Source organism: Antechinus flavipes, chromosome 4 (genome assembly GCF_016432865.1).
Source record: "Antechinus flavipes isolate AdamAnt ecotype Samford, QLD, Australia chromosome 4, AdamAnt_v2, whole genome shotgun sequence".
Taxonomy (NCBI): Eukaryota; Metazoa; Chordata; class Mammalia; order Dasyuromorphia; family Dasyuridae; genus Antechinus; species Antechinus flavipes.
This window is the reverse complement of record NC_067401.1, coordinates 105,199,479-105,217,812: the sequence shown is the minus strand read 5'-3', so window position 1 is coordinate 105,217,812 and position 18,334 is coordinate 105,199,479. Positions and strand designations below refer to the sequence as shown.

The 18,334-nt window shown below is 37.8% G+C and overlaps 1 protein-coding gene across 1 annotated transcript; it reads right to left on the bottom strand.

The window, feature by feature from the left end:
* Positions 1-10,662: 10,662 nt before the first annotated feature.
* On the bottom strand, positions 10,663-14,094 carry PIGM (phosphatidylinositol glycan anchor biosynthesis class M). Its single transcript, XM_051993683.1, has one exon. It carries the CDS (start codon positions 13,029-13,031, stop codon positions 11,778-11,780), a length of 1,254 nt encoding a protein of 417 aa, XP_051849643.1. The 5' UTR covers positions 13,032-14,094; the 3' UTR covers positions 10,663-11,777.
* Positions 14,095-18,334: the final 4,240 nt, after the last annotated feature.

Below are 18,334 nucleotides of genomic sequence, written 5' to 3'. Positions count from 1 at the left end.
ACTGAATTTACTTAAGCTGTTTTTTATTCTCGTCCCAGATGCCAAAATTCCAAATGACAGTACCAATCCTCATCAGACTGCTTCTGCTGCATTCTGTTCAGCTTCATGAGCTAAACTAAGAATTTTGACAAATTAGTATCTATCCAGCCAAGGATGGGGGTGGAGGTGTAGCAGAGGATAGTAACTAGTATAGTGAGAAGGCTAGAAACTGTTGTGTAATAAATTATTTGAAAGAATCTAGAGATGTTTAGCCCGAAAACAATAAGAACAATAACTGATATTTATATAATGCTTTAAAGTTTACAAACTTCTTTCCAGGGGCACGATTGCTCTCTTTCAGTATTTCTGAATAGGCCTTATACAAAACTGTTGTTTCTCTTGGCTCCAGAATTAACATGGGAGTGAATGAGTAGGAGTTTCAGAAAGGTAGATTTTAGCCTGATAAAAAGTAAAAAGCTCCCTAATAATTAGTGTTGTCCATAAGTTGAATGAGCTGCCTTGAGAAGAAGTGAGTTACTCTTAATTGGAGGTCTTGCAGCAAAGACTGGGTGAGTACTTACTTCTCTGCTATGTTGTAAGAGATTTTTTTTTCCACTATAGACTGGATTAGATGGTCCCCAACTCTTACCATTTCTGAAACTTTATGACTTAATAGGGAGGTAAAAACAGGCGGTTTACATCTTTAAGTAAAGACAAAGTGTATCAGGAAAAGCACAGTATTTGGAGACAGGAGATTTGGGTTTGTATCCTATTGTATATTCTATCCTCCAGTTTCAGTTTCCTCAAATGCAGACCTAGCTAAGAATATTCTAAAACATTCCTCCATCTGGTCACATGAAACTCCAATGAGTAACTAGACCATCCAATTAGCCAATCCACATCTCCTAATACTAATGTATTTGTTGGGTAGATTGTGACCATCCTGAGTTCCTTAAAATAGGGACATTTTGGTGGTAAGGTTTTAGGGGGTTCTTTGTATCCCCAGTATTCATATTAAGTGCTAAATTAAAATATTTTGTCCATTGTTCTCCATGAGGACTATGACATCAGGGAGGGAATACCATGACAATGCAAGTGAATTGGATTTAAGTAAGGACAGGCTCACTTTCCCCTCCAGTGGCCATTAATAGTCACTTAATAAATGCTTGTTAAATTATTGTCATCCAGAAGGTCCCCTGTGGTCTGCTTAGCATCACATCCCCTTCCTCCCCATCCCCCCCAAAGTCCTAACAGATTGGGGCGAAAGACAGAGGTACCTGATAACGCCCAGAGAGAAAAAAACTGGAGGTGAGCAGGAAGGGGCACCCATCCCTGGAGGGCAAGATAAGACTTTGTTCCTGTGCTCAGAGTACTGCTTGATTATAAAGGGGCAAAAAGGTGCCCATGAAAGAAAAGAGAGATCCAGGCCATAACTTAGCTCCCTGAGTTCTTCCCATCCTCCTGCTCAGGGAAATACACCATTTATCAACAAACATGTATAAAGCTCTTACTATGTCCAAAGTATTGTGCTAGTCCCAGAGAGAAATAAAGAAATTTTTAAAAGACAGGTCCCTGCCCTTTATCATTTTATAGGAGAATGGCCCAACACAAAAAATCTTAAATATATATTATTACATGGTAAGTGTGCTGGAGATTTGTAAAATGAAGTACCTGAGGAATGTTCTGGGACCATCTCATGAAGAAGGTTTTGGGGTTGTTTTTTGAAGAAGTAGCTAAGTGGAATAGTGGGAAGACCTAAATTCAAGCCCAGCTTCAGACATACTTCTTAGCCATGTGCCCCTGAGCAAATTACTTGATCTCTGTCTGATGTTGATTCTTCAACTATAAGAAGTAACACTAATTTACATTATTTATAATATCTATATATTAATTTTATTGATAATAAATTTAAATTTTGTTTTGAATTTATTATTACTATTATATTAAAAAGCATTTTTTCAAAATATATATAGTTTTCAACATTCATCATTACAAAACTTTGTATTCAAAATTTTTTTCTCTCTCCCTTTCTCCCCCCCACTCCTCCCCTAGACAGCAAGTAATCCAATATATGTTAAACATGTGCAATTTTTCTATAAATATTTTCACAATTATCATACTGCACAAAAAAAGCAGATCAAAAAGGGAAAAACATGAGAAAGAAAACAAAAAGCAAATGATAACAAAAAAGGTGAATGCTATGTTGTGATCCACACAAAGTTCCCATAGTATTCTCTCTGGATGCAGAGGGCACTCTCCATCACAAGACCATTTAAACTGGCCTGGATCACCTCATTGTTGAAAAGAGCCATGTCCACCAGAATTTATCATCACATAATCTTGTTGCTATGTACAATGTTCTCCTGATTCTGCTCACTTCACTCATCATCAGTTCATGTAAATTTCTCCAGGCCTCTCTGAAATCATTCTGTGGTTCATTTCTTATAGAACAATAATACTGATGGTAAATTCTTCCATTGAAAAGGCTACAAGCCAAGACTAAAGTGGAGGGAGTGTTGGTGCATGATTTTTTTGGTTTGCAGATGATTGTGCACATAATGCAGTCTCATTCTTGCATAGTCATCACTGTCCAGCAGAAAGACAGAGTCAAGACAACTGATGATGGCTCAAGATGCAGTGAATGAATTTAACATCCTTGATGTCTAACCAAAAGTACTCCACAGCACCTTCTTAGTCATTGGAACAAATTGTTTTCATCCAACCATTCTACCAGGGAAAGTCACCACATGCTTGGGGGAAACTACCCAATAGGCTTGAGACCCCTTGGTTATCTTCAACCTAATTTAGTCCATCTGCCACAATGGTTTACCAGAGTGTGGCCTCTGTGCGTGCTACAGTTTCTTAGAGCCGCAGGTGAGAGTTAGATGGATCAATTGGACACCAAAGGTAGCAACAGTCATACCAGGGGTATTAGTTTTCCCTGAACATACCCTACATCCCAAATAATACATTTAGTATATGAATAAAACGTAATATTTTCCCATAAGGAATGACAAATATGAGAAGTACATTTAAACATGGAAGACTTAGGAGATAATGAAATGTCAACTGTAGTTTCTTAAGGAAAACAACTGAGAGTTAAAACTGTCATTTCTGAGAAGATTAAGAGACAGTTTAGCAGTTATTCTTGTGAAAGATAAAACTGTTTCTTAATCTTAGAAAGAGTTAGCTGTTATCTTGTGAATGAATCTGAAGAAACAGTGAGAGAAATGCATTTAATTCTTATTTTGTGAAGAGATATTTTGAAAAGAATTTCTGAAAAATATGAATTACAATTCTAGGTGACCTCTATTTAATGAATTGAGGAGGATTCAGTCAATGTGTACACAAGAATATTCTATTCTATTTCGCCTGCTCTTTAAGAGCAAAAAGGTGACTCTGGCTGTAAACATTACTTACTGCCAATACACTAAAAATATTTATTTATCTGTATTCTTTTCTTCTGTATTAAATTACATGAGCAATAGCATGAATGCTATTATTGAGATCTATGAATTTAGATAGTATATATGAGATCAAGAAAGTTTGAGAGAACAAAAGGTTTTGGAAACAGATTTCTCTGTTTTATCTATAAACTGGGGTAGAGGTTCAGAGCAAACTGATTAATTAATAAGAGATATATTTTATTTATGAAGAAATATCAGAACAGACTTGACTTGGAATCTGAATAGACAATTAATATAGAAATGAAACTGATAGCAGGACTAAAAAGATAAAGGATTAATGTGGTTATCGACTCATGTACATATACTCACAGTAAAGTCTGTTATGTCTATGTAGAATATTTGTTCAGTCATATTTTATATTTTATCTTTCATGCCTCCATTTGGGGATTGTTTTTTTTTTTTTTTTTTGGCAAAGATACTGGATTAGTTTGCCATTTTCTTCTCCTGCTCATTTTCAGATAAGAAAACTGAGGGAAACAGGGTTAACTTACTTGCCTAGGATCATACAAGCTAGTGTCTGAGGCCAGATTTGAACTCTGTAAGAGTTTCTGACACCTACAAAACAATCTGATGTAGTTACCTATCTTCTAACTAGGAGTTTGTATAGACAAACTATACAGATTAGATGAATTAAATAAAACCTCATTACAGTTTAGGTCTGGATTCATTCTTTTCTTCCTAGACAGTGTGTTTAATCTGCCCCTTTCTCCAACATGTTATTTATCAATTATTTCAGGATCTTTGGTCACCAAAAAAATGATTAAAACGATTAAAAAAAAATTTTGGTTCCAAGCCATTTTTCAGCTTCAAGTTAGATCTTGGATTTTTCCTCCTTGCCACTCAAATCCTGATTAAACAATATCTGACTTAAGTGGTTTCTTTTCGCCATATAGAGCTTGTCTGAAAAAGCTTCTTCTTCGAGATTAGACTTGTCACTCATTATGTCATGCTATTCACATACTCCCCTAACAGAACAGTTATGAGTAACCCTTTTTATGATTGCTCCTGTCCCTTTTATATAGGATTATGCAGAAAATGGCATTTTCAAAAGCTGCATGTGACATGCTGAAAAAGGAAGTACTTTGGTTAAAGAAAAATATCATAGCTACTAGGAAAATGGAATAGAACCTTGTTACCTTCAGCTACAAAAATAAAAAAGGAGAACAAATTATCTCAGATATAAATGCAAACACAAGCAAAGTAATATGGTTGATTAAAAAAACCAAATAAATAAATATGTAACGATAGGATGATTTGCAACTAGATGTCATGGTGGATAGAGTGCTAGGCCTGTAGTCAGGAATTTGGTCTCAGATTTGTCCTAGCATTTGATTCTGATTGCTAGAATTCTGGACAATTCCTTAACCATGCTTGCTTCAGTTTCTTCACCTGTTAAGTGAGCTTGAGAAAGAAGTGGAAAACTACTCCATTATCTTCATGAAGAAAACCCTAAATGAAGTCACAAAGAGTTGGAAAAAAGTGAACAACATGAACATGTTATCTCCCTGAGTAGAATTTAAGTTTGTGGGCAGACACTATTTCACTTTTGCTTTGATATCTCAAGTGCCAAGCACAATGTCTAACATAGAGGAAGCATTTAATAAATGTTTATTGATTAACTGAATACAGGGAGCTAGTAGTTTAGGAAGAGGGATTAAACAATTATGAAAAACTATCAAGAAAATTTTCAATCTTACAGGAAATTAGATTAACAGGGTAACAAGCTTGCACATAGTGGATCAGGAGGACCTAAGTTCAAAAACAACCTCAGGCATTTGATACTTACTAGCTGTGTGATGCTGGGCAACTCTTTTAATCCTAATTGCCTCACATACAAAAAAAAGATCAGAGAGTGATAATGATCATTTTAGGAATTAACTTCAAATCACAAATTTTATGTGATTTTAAAATTTCAACATCCTTTCCATTGGTAGGTCCTATGATAAGTTTACAAACAAACTTCCTCCAAATCTAGTTTGTATAAAATCTGAATACAGGCAATCACTGGTATTTTTCAATGTGAACTCATGGATAGCAGATTTAGTTTAATTGTTGTTGCTCTAAATCCCATCTTCCGGTCCAATAATGAACTGGAGAGTTCCAATTTAACTAAATTTGAAGAAATCCATGGAAGAAGAGAAATGAAGTAGTGTGACTTGGATTAAGGCACAGGGAGTGAGAGAGAAAAGAAGGGGAAAAAAGGAGAGCAGAAAGAGGAATGGAGGAAAGAAAGGAGGAAGAAAAAGGGTGGAATGGAGGAAAGGACAAAAGATAGGATGGAAAGAAGGAAGGAGGGAGTGAAGGAAGGAAGGAGAGAGGAAGGCTGGCTCTATTTTGGGGTGGGTTGCTGTTCATCCATTACTTTTGAATCCGGAGTGATGTCTTACATATGAATTGGATTTACGCGAGGCAGAGTTGTAGAGTTGTCAGGCTCACTCTCTTTTGCAGTCATTGAAGTCTAGTGGCAAGACAAAAGTCAGGATGACTGGTGATGGCCTGGGATGCAGTGGATGACTGGCATATTCGACATCTGATCAAGCTCTAAATTCTCCACAGTGCCTGCTTCAGCTGCCTTCATGGCCACAGGAACAAATTGTTCTCATCTGCTCATTCCATTAAAGAATGTCTTCACATGCTTGGGGGAGGTCTGCCTCCCACTCCCCCTGCTTCACTGATAGGTTTGAGACTTCTCAGTTCCCTGAACCTGGTTTGGCCAATTTGCTGAGACAATTTTATAGCCATATTGCTATATGTGTGCTATAGCTTCTTGGAGGCACAAGTGAGAGTTGGGAGACAATGGACACCAAAGTTGGATAAGCAGTCCTGAAAGGAGCTTGGCAAGCCCTCCCATCGATGATGTTAGTCCTTCATTGTTACTGGGGGGTGGGAACTTATTTAGAATGCTTCCCTTTTAAAGGTGGACATTCAATTTGCTGAAACTGGCACAAAAAAGAGGAAACATTCGACAAAAGCAGTTTGAGACAGCTGAGGACAGGAGAAAAAACCACCCCTCAGATAAGTGTACTGAAAGGACCTGTTTGAAATCAGGTTAAAGACACAAATAGTGACTGAAGGGAAAATGGTTACAGGGTATTATTGTCCATCAGTTAATTTACATAAGACAGTTTTTCTAGTTTTGAAATATAGCTGAGAAACTATCATTCAAATTTGTGTTGAGACTATGAAAAAATCATGTGTTATTTACTTTTTTATACATGATTCAACTGTGAATTTGGGACTTATCAACTTGAGTTAGAGCTAGATTGTTATTCATAAAGAGGTCGTGCTTTAGGTCATTAGAAACCCCAAAATAAGAAAATGAGAAAGCCAATGAATGATCAGAGGAACAAGACACAATTGCTGTGTGGAGAGCACTGACTGGTGAATGACTTTGTAATTTTCTGCAATACAATGGGTCCAAGAGTACTCTGAAGGACTTATGATGAAAGATGCTATTCACACTCAAGAGAAAAAAAAAGAGAGAAGAGAGAGATAGGAAAGAAGAGAGGGAAAGACAGGGGGAGGGACGGAGGGAAGGAGAGAGAGAAGAGAGTCGATAGATACTCCAGCGAGTAAGGAATAAATGTCTGGGCTTATTGACTTCTGGCACCATCTATAGGCTGAGAGAGGGAAAACACATCAGAAGGTCTACTGCATTGCCTTCTTTATTGCCCTTTTTGACTTGAGAATGAATAATTCCTCAGAAGCCCAGAGAGCAAATGTGAAGAGCTTTGCAGTTCTATAGTTTAAGGGGGTCTATTTGTCCCTGAAAAAGATTAACACTTTTTCAGTGCCCAACCAAAGGAACATATTTGGAAAGCTGAAAACTTGAAGTTTCAGGCTACTGCCTCACTGAAAGAATATAATGCTTCTGCTTGAAACATACATACACACACCTTCATTGGCCTGATAGTGGCAAGCAGACAAGTGACTTTATCCATTTGTTCCCTAAAAAGGATCACCAACATCAAGCCTTCAGTCTAACAGTCCAAAGTCATGGGTTATTCTGAGCACATGGAATTTTCTTCTCATGACTCATTGCTAGATTTCTGTATATTTACATGCTTATATCCACTCTATCCTTATTTCTTCCCCTTCTATACACACTTTATGCTTAGGTGATAGAAACTCAGGTTCTAGGTAGACTTATGACTTGATCATTTTTGATTGTCTTTTGGATAAATGTTTTGGTTATTGTTTTTATCTGATCATTTAATAAATGTTTCATGTTTCAAAATCAATGGTGTCATTGAGACTAATTTTGTATAAATGGAAAGCACACTGGTGAGACTCAGGAGCTATATGCAGAAATGAATAGTTAGTCCTGGGACTCTGGGAGCAAATAATAACCCTCTGAGGAACCATAAGATGAGAGGCCACCAAGCAAGGCCCACCCAGCCTATGGAAATAAAAAGCCTGAAGATTTTGGCAAAAGCCACATCTGGAGTTCATCTGGGATTTATTATGGCACTTTTTTACATTGACAGAGATCTACTGGAGGGATGATTTATTAATTTCTTAGAGAAATGAAATGTTCGAATTTTTAAAAGTTTTTCTCTATAGGATAAACCAATTTTTTGATATAATTTTGATTATATAATACATCTTTTGATTTTATTACCTATAAAATATGAAGGCTAACATCAGTAATAATGTAATACATCTACAGAACTGGCATTAAGCAATGCAGATAGTCCTCCCTCAAAGGAATACTATCTAAAAAATAAAGATATTTACAAGATGCTATTAAAAATGCAAAGAAAAGTGAGTCGATATGAGAAAGACAAACCTTTCTTTTCCATATTTAAATTATCTGAGAATGTAAACATTTCTAAAATTCTTCATAAGACGGGTTTCAACATTGCAAGTGCTTACTGATGGATCTGCCTGCCTCAATTTCATCCCTATTCAGCTAGCAAAGTGATTTTCCTAAAGCCCAGGTCTAACCCTATCACCACCCTACCTTTCCCATTCAATAAATTTCAATGGCTCTTTATCACAACTCCCTGTCTGGAGTTCTAAGCCCTTTATGCCTGACCCCCCTCCTACCTTTCCATTCTTCTTACACTGTACTCTCTGTCATCACCATTTTCTCTGGCTGTCCCCCATGCCTAGAATGTTCTCCTTCATCTCTGACGTCCCTGGTTTCCTTCAAGTTCCAGTTAAAACCCCATCATTAAAGCAAGTCTTTCTCAAGGTTTTCTGCCATTGGAACTAAAGAGAACAATATAAATCTTAACATATATATGTATAATATAACATATGCATATATAATATAAACAATATATTTAATATAATTCTTCTAACTATAAATCTTTTAACAAAGTGAATGAGCTCAAGGATGAAATATGATTTTAGTCTACAATTAAGAAAGTCAGAGCCAGAATTAAGACACTAGGCTTCTCTCTTCTGTGAGATTCTGAGCTGGTTTTATAGATTCCAAAGAAAACAAAGGCAATTTACCACCATTAACAGAGAAGAAAAACTAGCAAAACACAAGAGAGTTCAAAGATGCAGCACCCTTAACTTCTCTGATTTATATCCTTGCTGATAATCAAGACATTGCATTCTGTTAAAACAAAGTCATATTTTCAGTTAAAAATAACATTTCAAATTGAAGTCATTCTGCTGCCTTTTCAAGATAATAGTTGCTGCTTAATTCAGAAGTCTTCAATATCTTTATCATTCCTATTTCTCATGACAACCTTCAAACATATGAAGACAATCACTTCCTCTTCCCAAAAATTCTCCAAGAAACATCTGCAGTTCCTTCAATTGGGCCTTTATTACATTGCATCCATCCATTATCTTGACTGTCCTCTTCTCAATGTTTTCCAATTTTAAGGCTCTTCTTAAAATGTGGTGGCCAGTACTGAACATGATTATTAGGTATGGGGAACTACATTATCATACTTGTTTTAAGTACAATGACCTTTTTAAGTAAGACTGAAATTTGCTTTTATGGATGCTATGTCACCTTGGTGGCTAATATTACACTTGTAGCTATTATCCATACTTTCAACTCTGCCACTTTCTCTCTAGGTCTTTCCCATTATCTAGAAGAGGGTTAGACTGGAGGTTTCAAAGATCCCTTGTAGCTCCAAATCCTAGGATTTTTAGTAAATTTTAATGGCATCATAATACTACAAATTTCTAATAACGTCTCACTCCAAAGTTCTTCCAAGGACCAACTATTGTGATTTTGAACTTCAATTTGAAATCATGGCTATTTATCCAATTCAACAAATATTTACTGTATTTAGCATATATAAGGCACACATGTGTCATTTCTAATAATGACACTCAGGTACACACTTTATTAGCTTCCAGTTTGCCAGTAATCTCCTAATCCTCAGCCTCAAAGGAACCAATGAAACCATGAAAATTAAATGTTTAGTGATGTTTTCATCCATAATATTATACATTCAAATTAGTAGCTTAACAGCCTAAATAAATTAGGCTGGGTCCAAAGTCTCTTGAATTGTAGGGAAGAATTTTATTATAAATTGAAAATCTGACTCCATGTGGGTTCTCCTTTAGATTCTTCATGTTGACTGTGAATAGATAATGATGTAATACATGAGATTTAGGAATATTTGGCAGACTGACAGAATAATTTTATGGATAGAAAGATTGAAAATCCTTTTGTGGATGAAATGAGCTTTAAATACTTCTTAGGAATGCTACAAGGCATTTTAAAAATTAACATTATAAGAAGTGTGGCTTCTTTTATGTAAGGGCATGGTAATTAGAGAGCCTAGACTTTTAGTTATGTTCATATATAGCCTGATTATATTCAAGGAAATGAATAGGCTTGCCTGTTGCACCAAGTTCACAGCTTAGTGTTGAAATATGTGCCATTCTGAGCTCTTACTATGAGAGCAAAAATTTATACTATGGCTTCAACAGGACTTGGAACTCTTAACTATTTGTAAGATAATTTGAATAGGGAAATGAATTTCTGGCACTCAATAAAAAGGTTAAGAAGGGGACTCAGGAAATACTTTCCACTCTTTGTAGATGCTAGCCCTCTAGTGGCCAGTCAATTCATTTCAATCATATAAACTAAAGAAAGAAGTGAGATTTGTGCTCATGTTATCTGTAAAGAACATTTTAAATTATGCAGTTGTTTTTACCACTCAAACTATAAACACTTTAGATATTAACTTTCTTTTAAAAGAAAAAATTTTTTTTTAACAATCAAGAACTAAAAATGTACGATAGGCACATAGTTTATTTACCACTTCCCTGTTCCAGAAACAAACACAAGCCTGAAGAACAAGTATATTTGAATTTATAAAGACTTTTCTCAAAAATATAAGCTTCTTTCAATTTTAAAAATGCAATAATTTTTATTTATTGAAAATCAATTGCATATCAATAACATTAGTGTTAAAGTGCAGAAATGATGGAGCCTGACAAACCAAATAAGGAATGAAATGGCATGATTTAACAAACGAAAAAACCACTCATTAAGCACTTAAAACTATGCTAAGTTCTGAGACACAGACAAAAAAATTAAAACAGTGCTAGTTCTCAAAGGGCTCACATTTGAAGGTGTCAAATGGTTTTAGCAGTTCAGCTTCAAATTATACAGAGAAGTCCAAGATAAACAATTTACATTTGTTTTATTCATTACTTATACCCTGCAAATTCCCACTCTATTTTATTTAAAAGAAAAAAGTATTGTGCCTAACCAAATAGTGTTTATTTAGCACTTGTCATCTCAACTCTGTAGGGCTAGTGATTACTAATTCGGCTGCAAGAATCTTGCAGCAAGTGATTCCTATTCTTTCTTCAAAGAATGTCTTTGTTCACTATGTTTGGGACTTCACCTGCCATCTAGGGGAGGGGGAGGAGGAAAGGAGGGAAAAGTTGAACAGAAGTTTTTTCAAGGGTCAATGTTGAGAAATTACCCATATGTTTTGTTAATAAAAAGCTATGATTAAAAAAAAAAAAGTCTTTGGCAACTGAAAACATACTTATTCCTCTACAATATAGGATATATTCCAAAAGTCTCAGTATAATGGTTAATATAACCTATTCAAGTTTAACACTGCACTAAGACATTGGAGAAATCTGTAGTCAAATTTGTAACTTTCCTTTACTAGTGTTCTTCAATGGAATTGCATCCACAAGAAGCAATAATAGCTTCCAAGTTTTTCCCTACGTTCTACTTGAGATTTCTAGCGTAAACTGAGTTTTGTGTACCTCTTTCTTTTCTTTGGGGGGGTGATTAAAATGCTCAAAGTTTAAGTTAAAAAACTTTTTAAAGCACTTTGGTGGCTCATACGGTAGGCATAAAACACAGAAACTTATTAATATTATCCATTACTGCAATTTGATTTTCTCGGTCAACTGTCTCAACTGATAATGAGAAATAATCTGAACCAATATGTAACAGTTAATAAAAAGAAATAACAAACCAGCTAACCAAATGAGCAAAAAGGTGTTTTTCCCTTGGAACTCAAGGAAATAAGCAGGAGTCAACCATAAAGCCTGTCCCATAAACCACAGCCCAAGGAGGAATACAGCTCTCTTCCAGGACATCCTTATCTGTGGCATCACAAGAGGTAGCAAGCAGAGGTACCATAAAAAATACTGGGAAGTGCAGACCTTATTAAAACTCACAAAAATGGCAGTGTGAAGGAAACAACAGAAAGCAAGGTCCCTATAAAAAGCAAAAGACACAACTATGAGTAACAGTAACTGGGGCACAAACGCTGCTAGTCCCAGTGAAAAACTCCACTTGCTCTCTGCTGTCAGATAGAGCATGTAGAAGTAAGGGGAAAAATTGTGTCGGATGTCGCGTCTGGTGAGGTGATAGAGGTAAGTGTGCTCCAAAAAGTCCCAGCCGTATTTGTAATAAAACCCTAAACCCAGGGCAAAAAACGTGAGTCCCGCCACCCCTCCAAAGAGCACCACATCCGGACTACAGAACCCGCGGGCCCGCGCCCAGAGCCGCGCCAGGAGGCGTTTCTGGGAGCTGGGCGCCGCCGCCCGGCCGGGCGCAGCCTGCAAATAGAGGGCTATGGGAAGGCTGTAGGTCACCGGGTACACTTTCAGGTGCACCGCCAAGCCATAGAGCACCGCAGCCCCCGCCACCTTCCTCCGCTCCAGGAGGTACAAGGCCGTTAGCACCAGAGCGGCGAGGATCGATTCGGCATTGCCCCGGCTGGACACCACCAGGGGCAGCGGATTGAGCAACCACCAAGCGCAAGAGCCGCAGGCTTGGCGGAGGCTCAGGCCGGACAGCCGCAGGAGACGCAACATTACAAAACCGGCCAGCAGGTCGCAGCCGACGAAGAGAAACTTCCCGAAGAGCTCCGAGAGACCGACGTTAGGGGTGAGGAGCCAGGCTAGCAGCGGCGTGTAGCGGTAAGTGGCTCTCCGATAGGGGGAGCGGCCCTCCGTCACCAAGCGCGCCGCGTCCGTGAACACCCGGTAGTCGATGTCCGTGAACTTCACCACCAAGGTACGGTCCTGGTAGAGGCCGTAGAAAACCAAGACGATGCGGGCCGCCAGGGCAACGCCGAATACTCCGGCGGCCCCGCCGCAAGACTCGGCTAAGCGCCTAATCTTCATCCTTGGCTGCCCCTCACCCGACCGTTGCCCCGACCTCTCTCCCAGGCATACTTATCCACGCGATCTAACGCAGCGGAGCAGAACAACTGCAGCCACTTCCTGGAAAATAGTCCCGCCCCTAGAACTTACTTCCTGTTCTGCCTTGCGCTTTTGATTGGTCATATGCTGTCGAGCTCGGCCCTCTTTCCAAGGAAAGGACAAGACTTCCTGTCTCGTAAGCGTCCCGCGTTCACTTTCAAAGGAGACAGGTGGGAAGCCTTCTCTCCAGACCTCAGAAACAAGAAGGGGCGTGGCCTGCGTTTGGGCGTGGTAAGGGCAAGACGAAACGCGAATTCCCCTGGCTGGTCGGGCGCTCTGAACCGCTTTCTCGTGATGTTGTTGAGCTCTGGTTTTGAAAGATGATGAAAAACTAAACTGCAGGAGGGCAGATGATGTGGGGATTTCAAAAGGGACACTCGTTGCCCGACAAAGTAGGGGCAGTGAGATTGACTTCTAAGCTGAATTATAAAGAACCAAAAAATTATAAAATTACTGAACTTCAAAAAAGGAGCTGTCATTCCCCAGCGTGGCTTCATCAGGAAAGGATCACAAAAGACTAAGCTCGTTCCTCACTTAATATAGACAACGAATGCTTAAAGTGGCATTTTAAAGCTCACAAGGCTTTTTGCAAATATCTCATTTGGTCTTCCCGTATCAAGCTTACTAAACCGGAAAGGTGGGAGAATATTGCAACCAACACATTACCTGCTGTCAGTAGAACCATAGATTTAGACCTTAGAGGTCTTTTTTTGTATCGCAGTCTCCTCTGACAGTTTGATGAAGCCCATGGACCCCTCCTCATAATAATGTTTTTAAATGCACAAAATAAAGAAGGTTACAAAGAAAACCAACTATATTGAAATAATTATCAAAATATATATTTTTTAAAAATTCTTGGGCCCCCAGGCTAATCCCCCTGAACAAAACAATCCTTTTTTTTTTTTTTTAATAACTTTTTATTGATAGAACGCATGCCAGGGTAATTTTTTACAGCATTATCCCTTGCACTCACTTCTGTTGCGATTTTTCCCCTCCCTCCCTCCACCCCTTCCCCCAGATGGCAAGTAATCCTTTACATGTTGAATGGGTTGCAGTATATCCTAGATACAATATACGTGTGCAGAACCGAACAGTTCTCTTGTTGCACAGGGAGAATTGAATTCAGAAGGTATAAATAACCCGGGAAGAAAAACAAAAATGCAAGCAGTTTATATTCATTTCCCAGTGTTCTTTCTCTGGGTGTAGCTGCTTCTGTCCATCTTCAAAACAATCCTTTTATCTTACTGGTAAGGGAACTGAACCTCAAGTATTAAGTGATTTGCCAGGGTCTTACAAGTAGAACATGTAAAAAACAGAATTTGAATCCAACATTTCTGGCTCTGAATCTAATATTCTTTCTACTACTGCCAACTGGCTCTCTTTTGCAAGTCACTAAATAAAAAGTCTCATGTTATTTTTGTGCATAATAATGAAAAAAAAAAAAGTGAGCACTTAGTACTTGCATTTTCTCTGTGCCAGATAGCTCCTGATCTTCCCTTTCACTTTAGGAACAGGAGGATTTGAGGATTCACTTACTGTTTCCTGCTTCTTTAAGGTTCAAATAGATACAAAAATTGAAACATCTTTGATTCGCTAGAAAGTTTTTCTTTGAGCCTCAATGGGCCTCCCTGTTACTTCTATTCATGTTCCTATTTCTGCCCTTTAGGGCAAGTAGCCACATTCCACATAACAGGCTTCAATTAGGCCATTTTTATCTTTCCCCTTATTCTTTTCTAAGTTAAACATCCTAGCTATTGTTCCACCAAATTATTACAATCTCTTATTTGCTGTATTCTCTACTTCCAGTATTTCCTAGTTGTAGCCTCACCAGAGCTATCAAAATTCTCCCTATCTGAAATTTCTAGCCTCTTCAAAGCATCCTCCTCAAAGCTATCATATGATTATTCAGAAAACCCATGTCTTATGATGTCATTCCAGAGCTCAAAAACTTTCTGTGGCTCCTAGGTAGCCAGGTGGCTGAAATCAGGAAAACGAGTTCTAAGCTGGCCTCAAGCCCTTAATAACTATGTGACTCTGCAGAAATCACTTAACTTGTTTGCCTCAGTTTCCTCACCTGCAAAATGGGGATAATAATACCATCTACCTTCCAAGGTTCTTCCTTGTAAATCTCTTAGTGTTGTGCCTGGTACATATAAATATATGCGCATTAAATGAGTATCCTATGAGATGAGCACCATATAAATGCTACCTATTAACTCTTGATTGCTTCTAGAGAAAATACAAATGCCTTTTTTGGTTTTAAAAAAAACAAAACAAAACAAAATAAAAACCTGTCACGGTCTAATTTCCAATCTATTTTCCTTGATTGCTTCTACATATCCTCCATACCAGTTAAGTTATCCCTTTACTGTTTTCTATGCATGCAGGGAGGAGGCTGGAGCCAACTCTAACCAACCTGCAATAACCCACTGTTAAATTTTCAGTTGAGCATCAATACCTCAAAATTACTAGTTATTACAAATGAGTTGTTGATTTATTGTTGTGTTGATTTCTAGATTTAAGAAAGTGATGGGGAAAATGTTATAACAATGCAGATTAATGTAAAAGTATATATACATACTCCCCTTCCCCCCTTGAGCCCAGTTGTTAAACATTTACCATCTTATGTCTGTATTACTCTATAAATATCGCTTGATCTCAAGAAAAATGCAGTAAAGACTCAGGGAATGAAGTCAGGTGACTGTAAGTTAACAACAAAACAATAATTGGTGTTTATAAGTGCTCTGAGATTTGTGAAGTGTTTTCCATCTCTTATTTCATTTGAGCCTTACTACATCCCTATATGCATGATATTGCATTTCCTACCTCCGTGTTTTTTTTCACATCGAGACATATGTCTTCTATGCTGTCCCTCTACACTTCCAACTCCAGAAATCAACTCCCTCCAAGGTGCAGTTCAAATGTCATCTCCTACAAGAAACCTTTCATGATTTTTCAAATATTAGCACTCCTCTTTCCCCCTTGAAATGACTTTGTATTTATTTCTGTCATCTCATGGGATACTCATTTAACCTGCATTCATTTTGAGTTTGGTCACTCTCAAAACAGGTCTACCACTTCAAGTTCTAGGATTGTCCTGTGAATTTTCATTTCTAAGACTATAAATCTTAAGTCACCACTTGGTTGTGGTATGCTTCCCATTAACAATTGGTCAGTATACATGGTTGGCTTTTAACAAAAACTTTTATTTACTAAGACTGAATAGTATAAGTAGTGGCTACCAAACATTTTCATTACTTCAGGAACATAATCTCCCAGAAGTACACACAGTGTATGTGAAAGAGTGAACATGAAGAGAGTATACTGGTAATGTGCCAAATGGGTACTGAATGTGTGGCCAGAGTAATCTACACCTTTGGCAGGACCTGGAAGTCCTCACAGAGCTCCCCTGAATGCATTGTCTGCTGGTTAAAGAGTTTAAATGTGCTTTCGGGATCTGCTTTTCTCCACATATTAACTCTCAAATGTCTTCACTCCATATATGTTTCTCTTTTCTGCTTCCTGGAGTCCACTTCCTCAATCCTGCTACCTGCTTCATTGCACTTTCAGGATTTATTTCAGTCCAAAGTGTATACTCTGCTTCCTCTACTATGCATTGAATTCTCCTGAGCTAATTCTCCTATTACATTACTGGATGAATCTTTTTGGACAAGTAGCTCTGAGGCTAAACTCCTTAGCCAATAGAATGGGATAGTTTAGAGTTTTCCCCAAATAGGGGATCTCCTGCAAAAATAACATTTAGTCTGCATTCAACTAAATTAATCAACTTTTTTAGTTATTTAAAGGTCCCTCAGGCATGTAGCTCATTTTCAGCCCTGAAAATCATGTGGCTTTATCTGATTAATTCAGAAAAGAATGCTCAGATTTTCAAAAGGTCATTGAGTTAGCCATCAAATCCTCTTTATGTCTGTTATCTACAAATTTCTTGCTGAGATTGTATCAGCTAGGACAATAGAAGGGAAGGACTAAATATATTCTCCTTACATTATTTGTCCTTAAACATGTTTTTTTTCCAGTTGAATTTAAGCTCCATGAGAGCTCCAGAGACTTTCTTTCTTTCTTCTTCTTTTTTAATCATTGTAAGTCCAGTAACTTGCATAATGGCTGATACATAATAATTGGTACTTAATTAGCCCCGGTCTGATCATGTCTAACCCCCCCACTTAATAAGCTCCTGTAGTTTCCTATTGTTTCCAAGATTAAATAGAAAATGTTTGTTTGGTATCCAAAGCTCTTCAAAGCTTTTCTATTCCCCTCCTGCTTTTCTAGTCTTTTTAAACTTTACTCCCTGACTCAGTAACAGTGGTCTGCTGAGTGTTGTACACATAAGACATTCTATCTTTCCACACATTTTTTCTGGCTGTCCCACGATCTTGGAATGCTCTCTCTCCCTACCTCTGATTATTGGCCTCCGTAACTTGTTTTAAGTCTCAGGTAAAATTCTACTTGCTACAGGAAGCTTCCCCCAAACTCTTATTTCCAAGGCCTTCTCTCTTTAATTATTTTCTATCTGTCCTGTACATACCTTTGTGTGTGTGTGAGTGTGTGTGTGTGTATTTATTATCTGGGGATCCCTTGCCCCTGTCAGCAACTTATTACCAAAGACTTTTGATTCTTCTTTCAAAATGTCTCAAAAGCTGCCTCTCCTTTTAGTTGGTTTATCTACCCCTGGCCTTGGGCCCCCTTGTAGAACCCATTCTAGCTAAAATTTTGCAAGGAATCTTTGTCTTTAGCTCCAGTACTGTCATATTTTTACTACTGTCTAAGCCTTCTCTGACCACTGAACCCAAATGGAATACTGCATCTCCTGCCTGCCTTTAGCTTGACTATAGTGATATGACTCAAACCAAAGCGATTCTATTCTGCTTCTGCCATATGTAACATCATATGTATTTTGGTGCTCAATTCTAGCACCCGTTTTCTACTTTTCCTTCCTTCTGCCTCCTTTCTCCATTCCACATACAGTGTCCACCACTGCCCACAACTCTCTGGAGTGTACAACTAGATGAAAATACAATTGGGATGTACTTGGCTAAATAAAAACGTAATAAAATATAAATAATATTAATATGTAATTAATATATGGACTCATAGGGATCCTTATTATGGTTCAGTGAATCTTCCATTTCTAGTTGAGTTTGGCACCAATGTGCCGAATACAACTATAAGAGTGTATTTGGTAAGGTTTGCTTACAAGGCAAAGG

Coding starts and splice junctions, on each gene's coding strand:
- PIGM (XM_051993683.1), bottom strand. CDS start 13,031: ATGAAGATTAGGCGCTTAGCCGAGTCTTGCGGCGGGGCCGCCGGAGTA.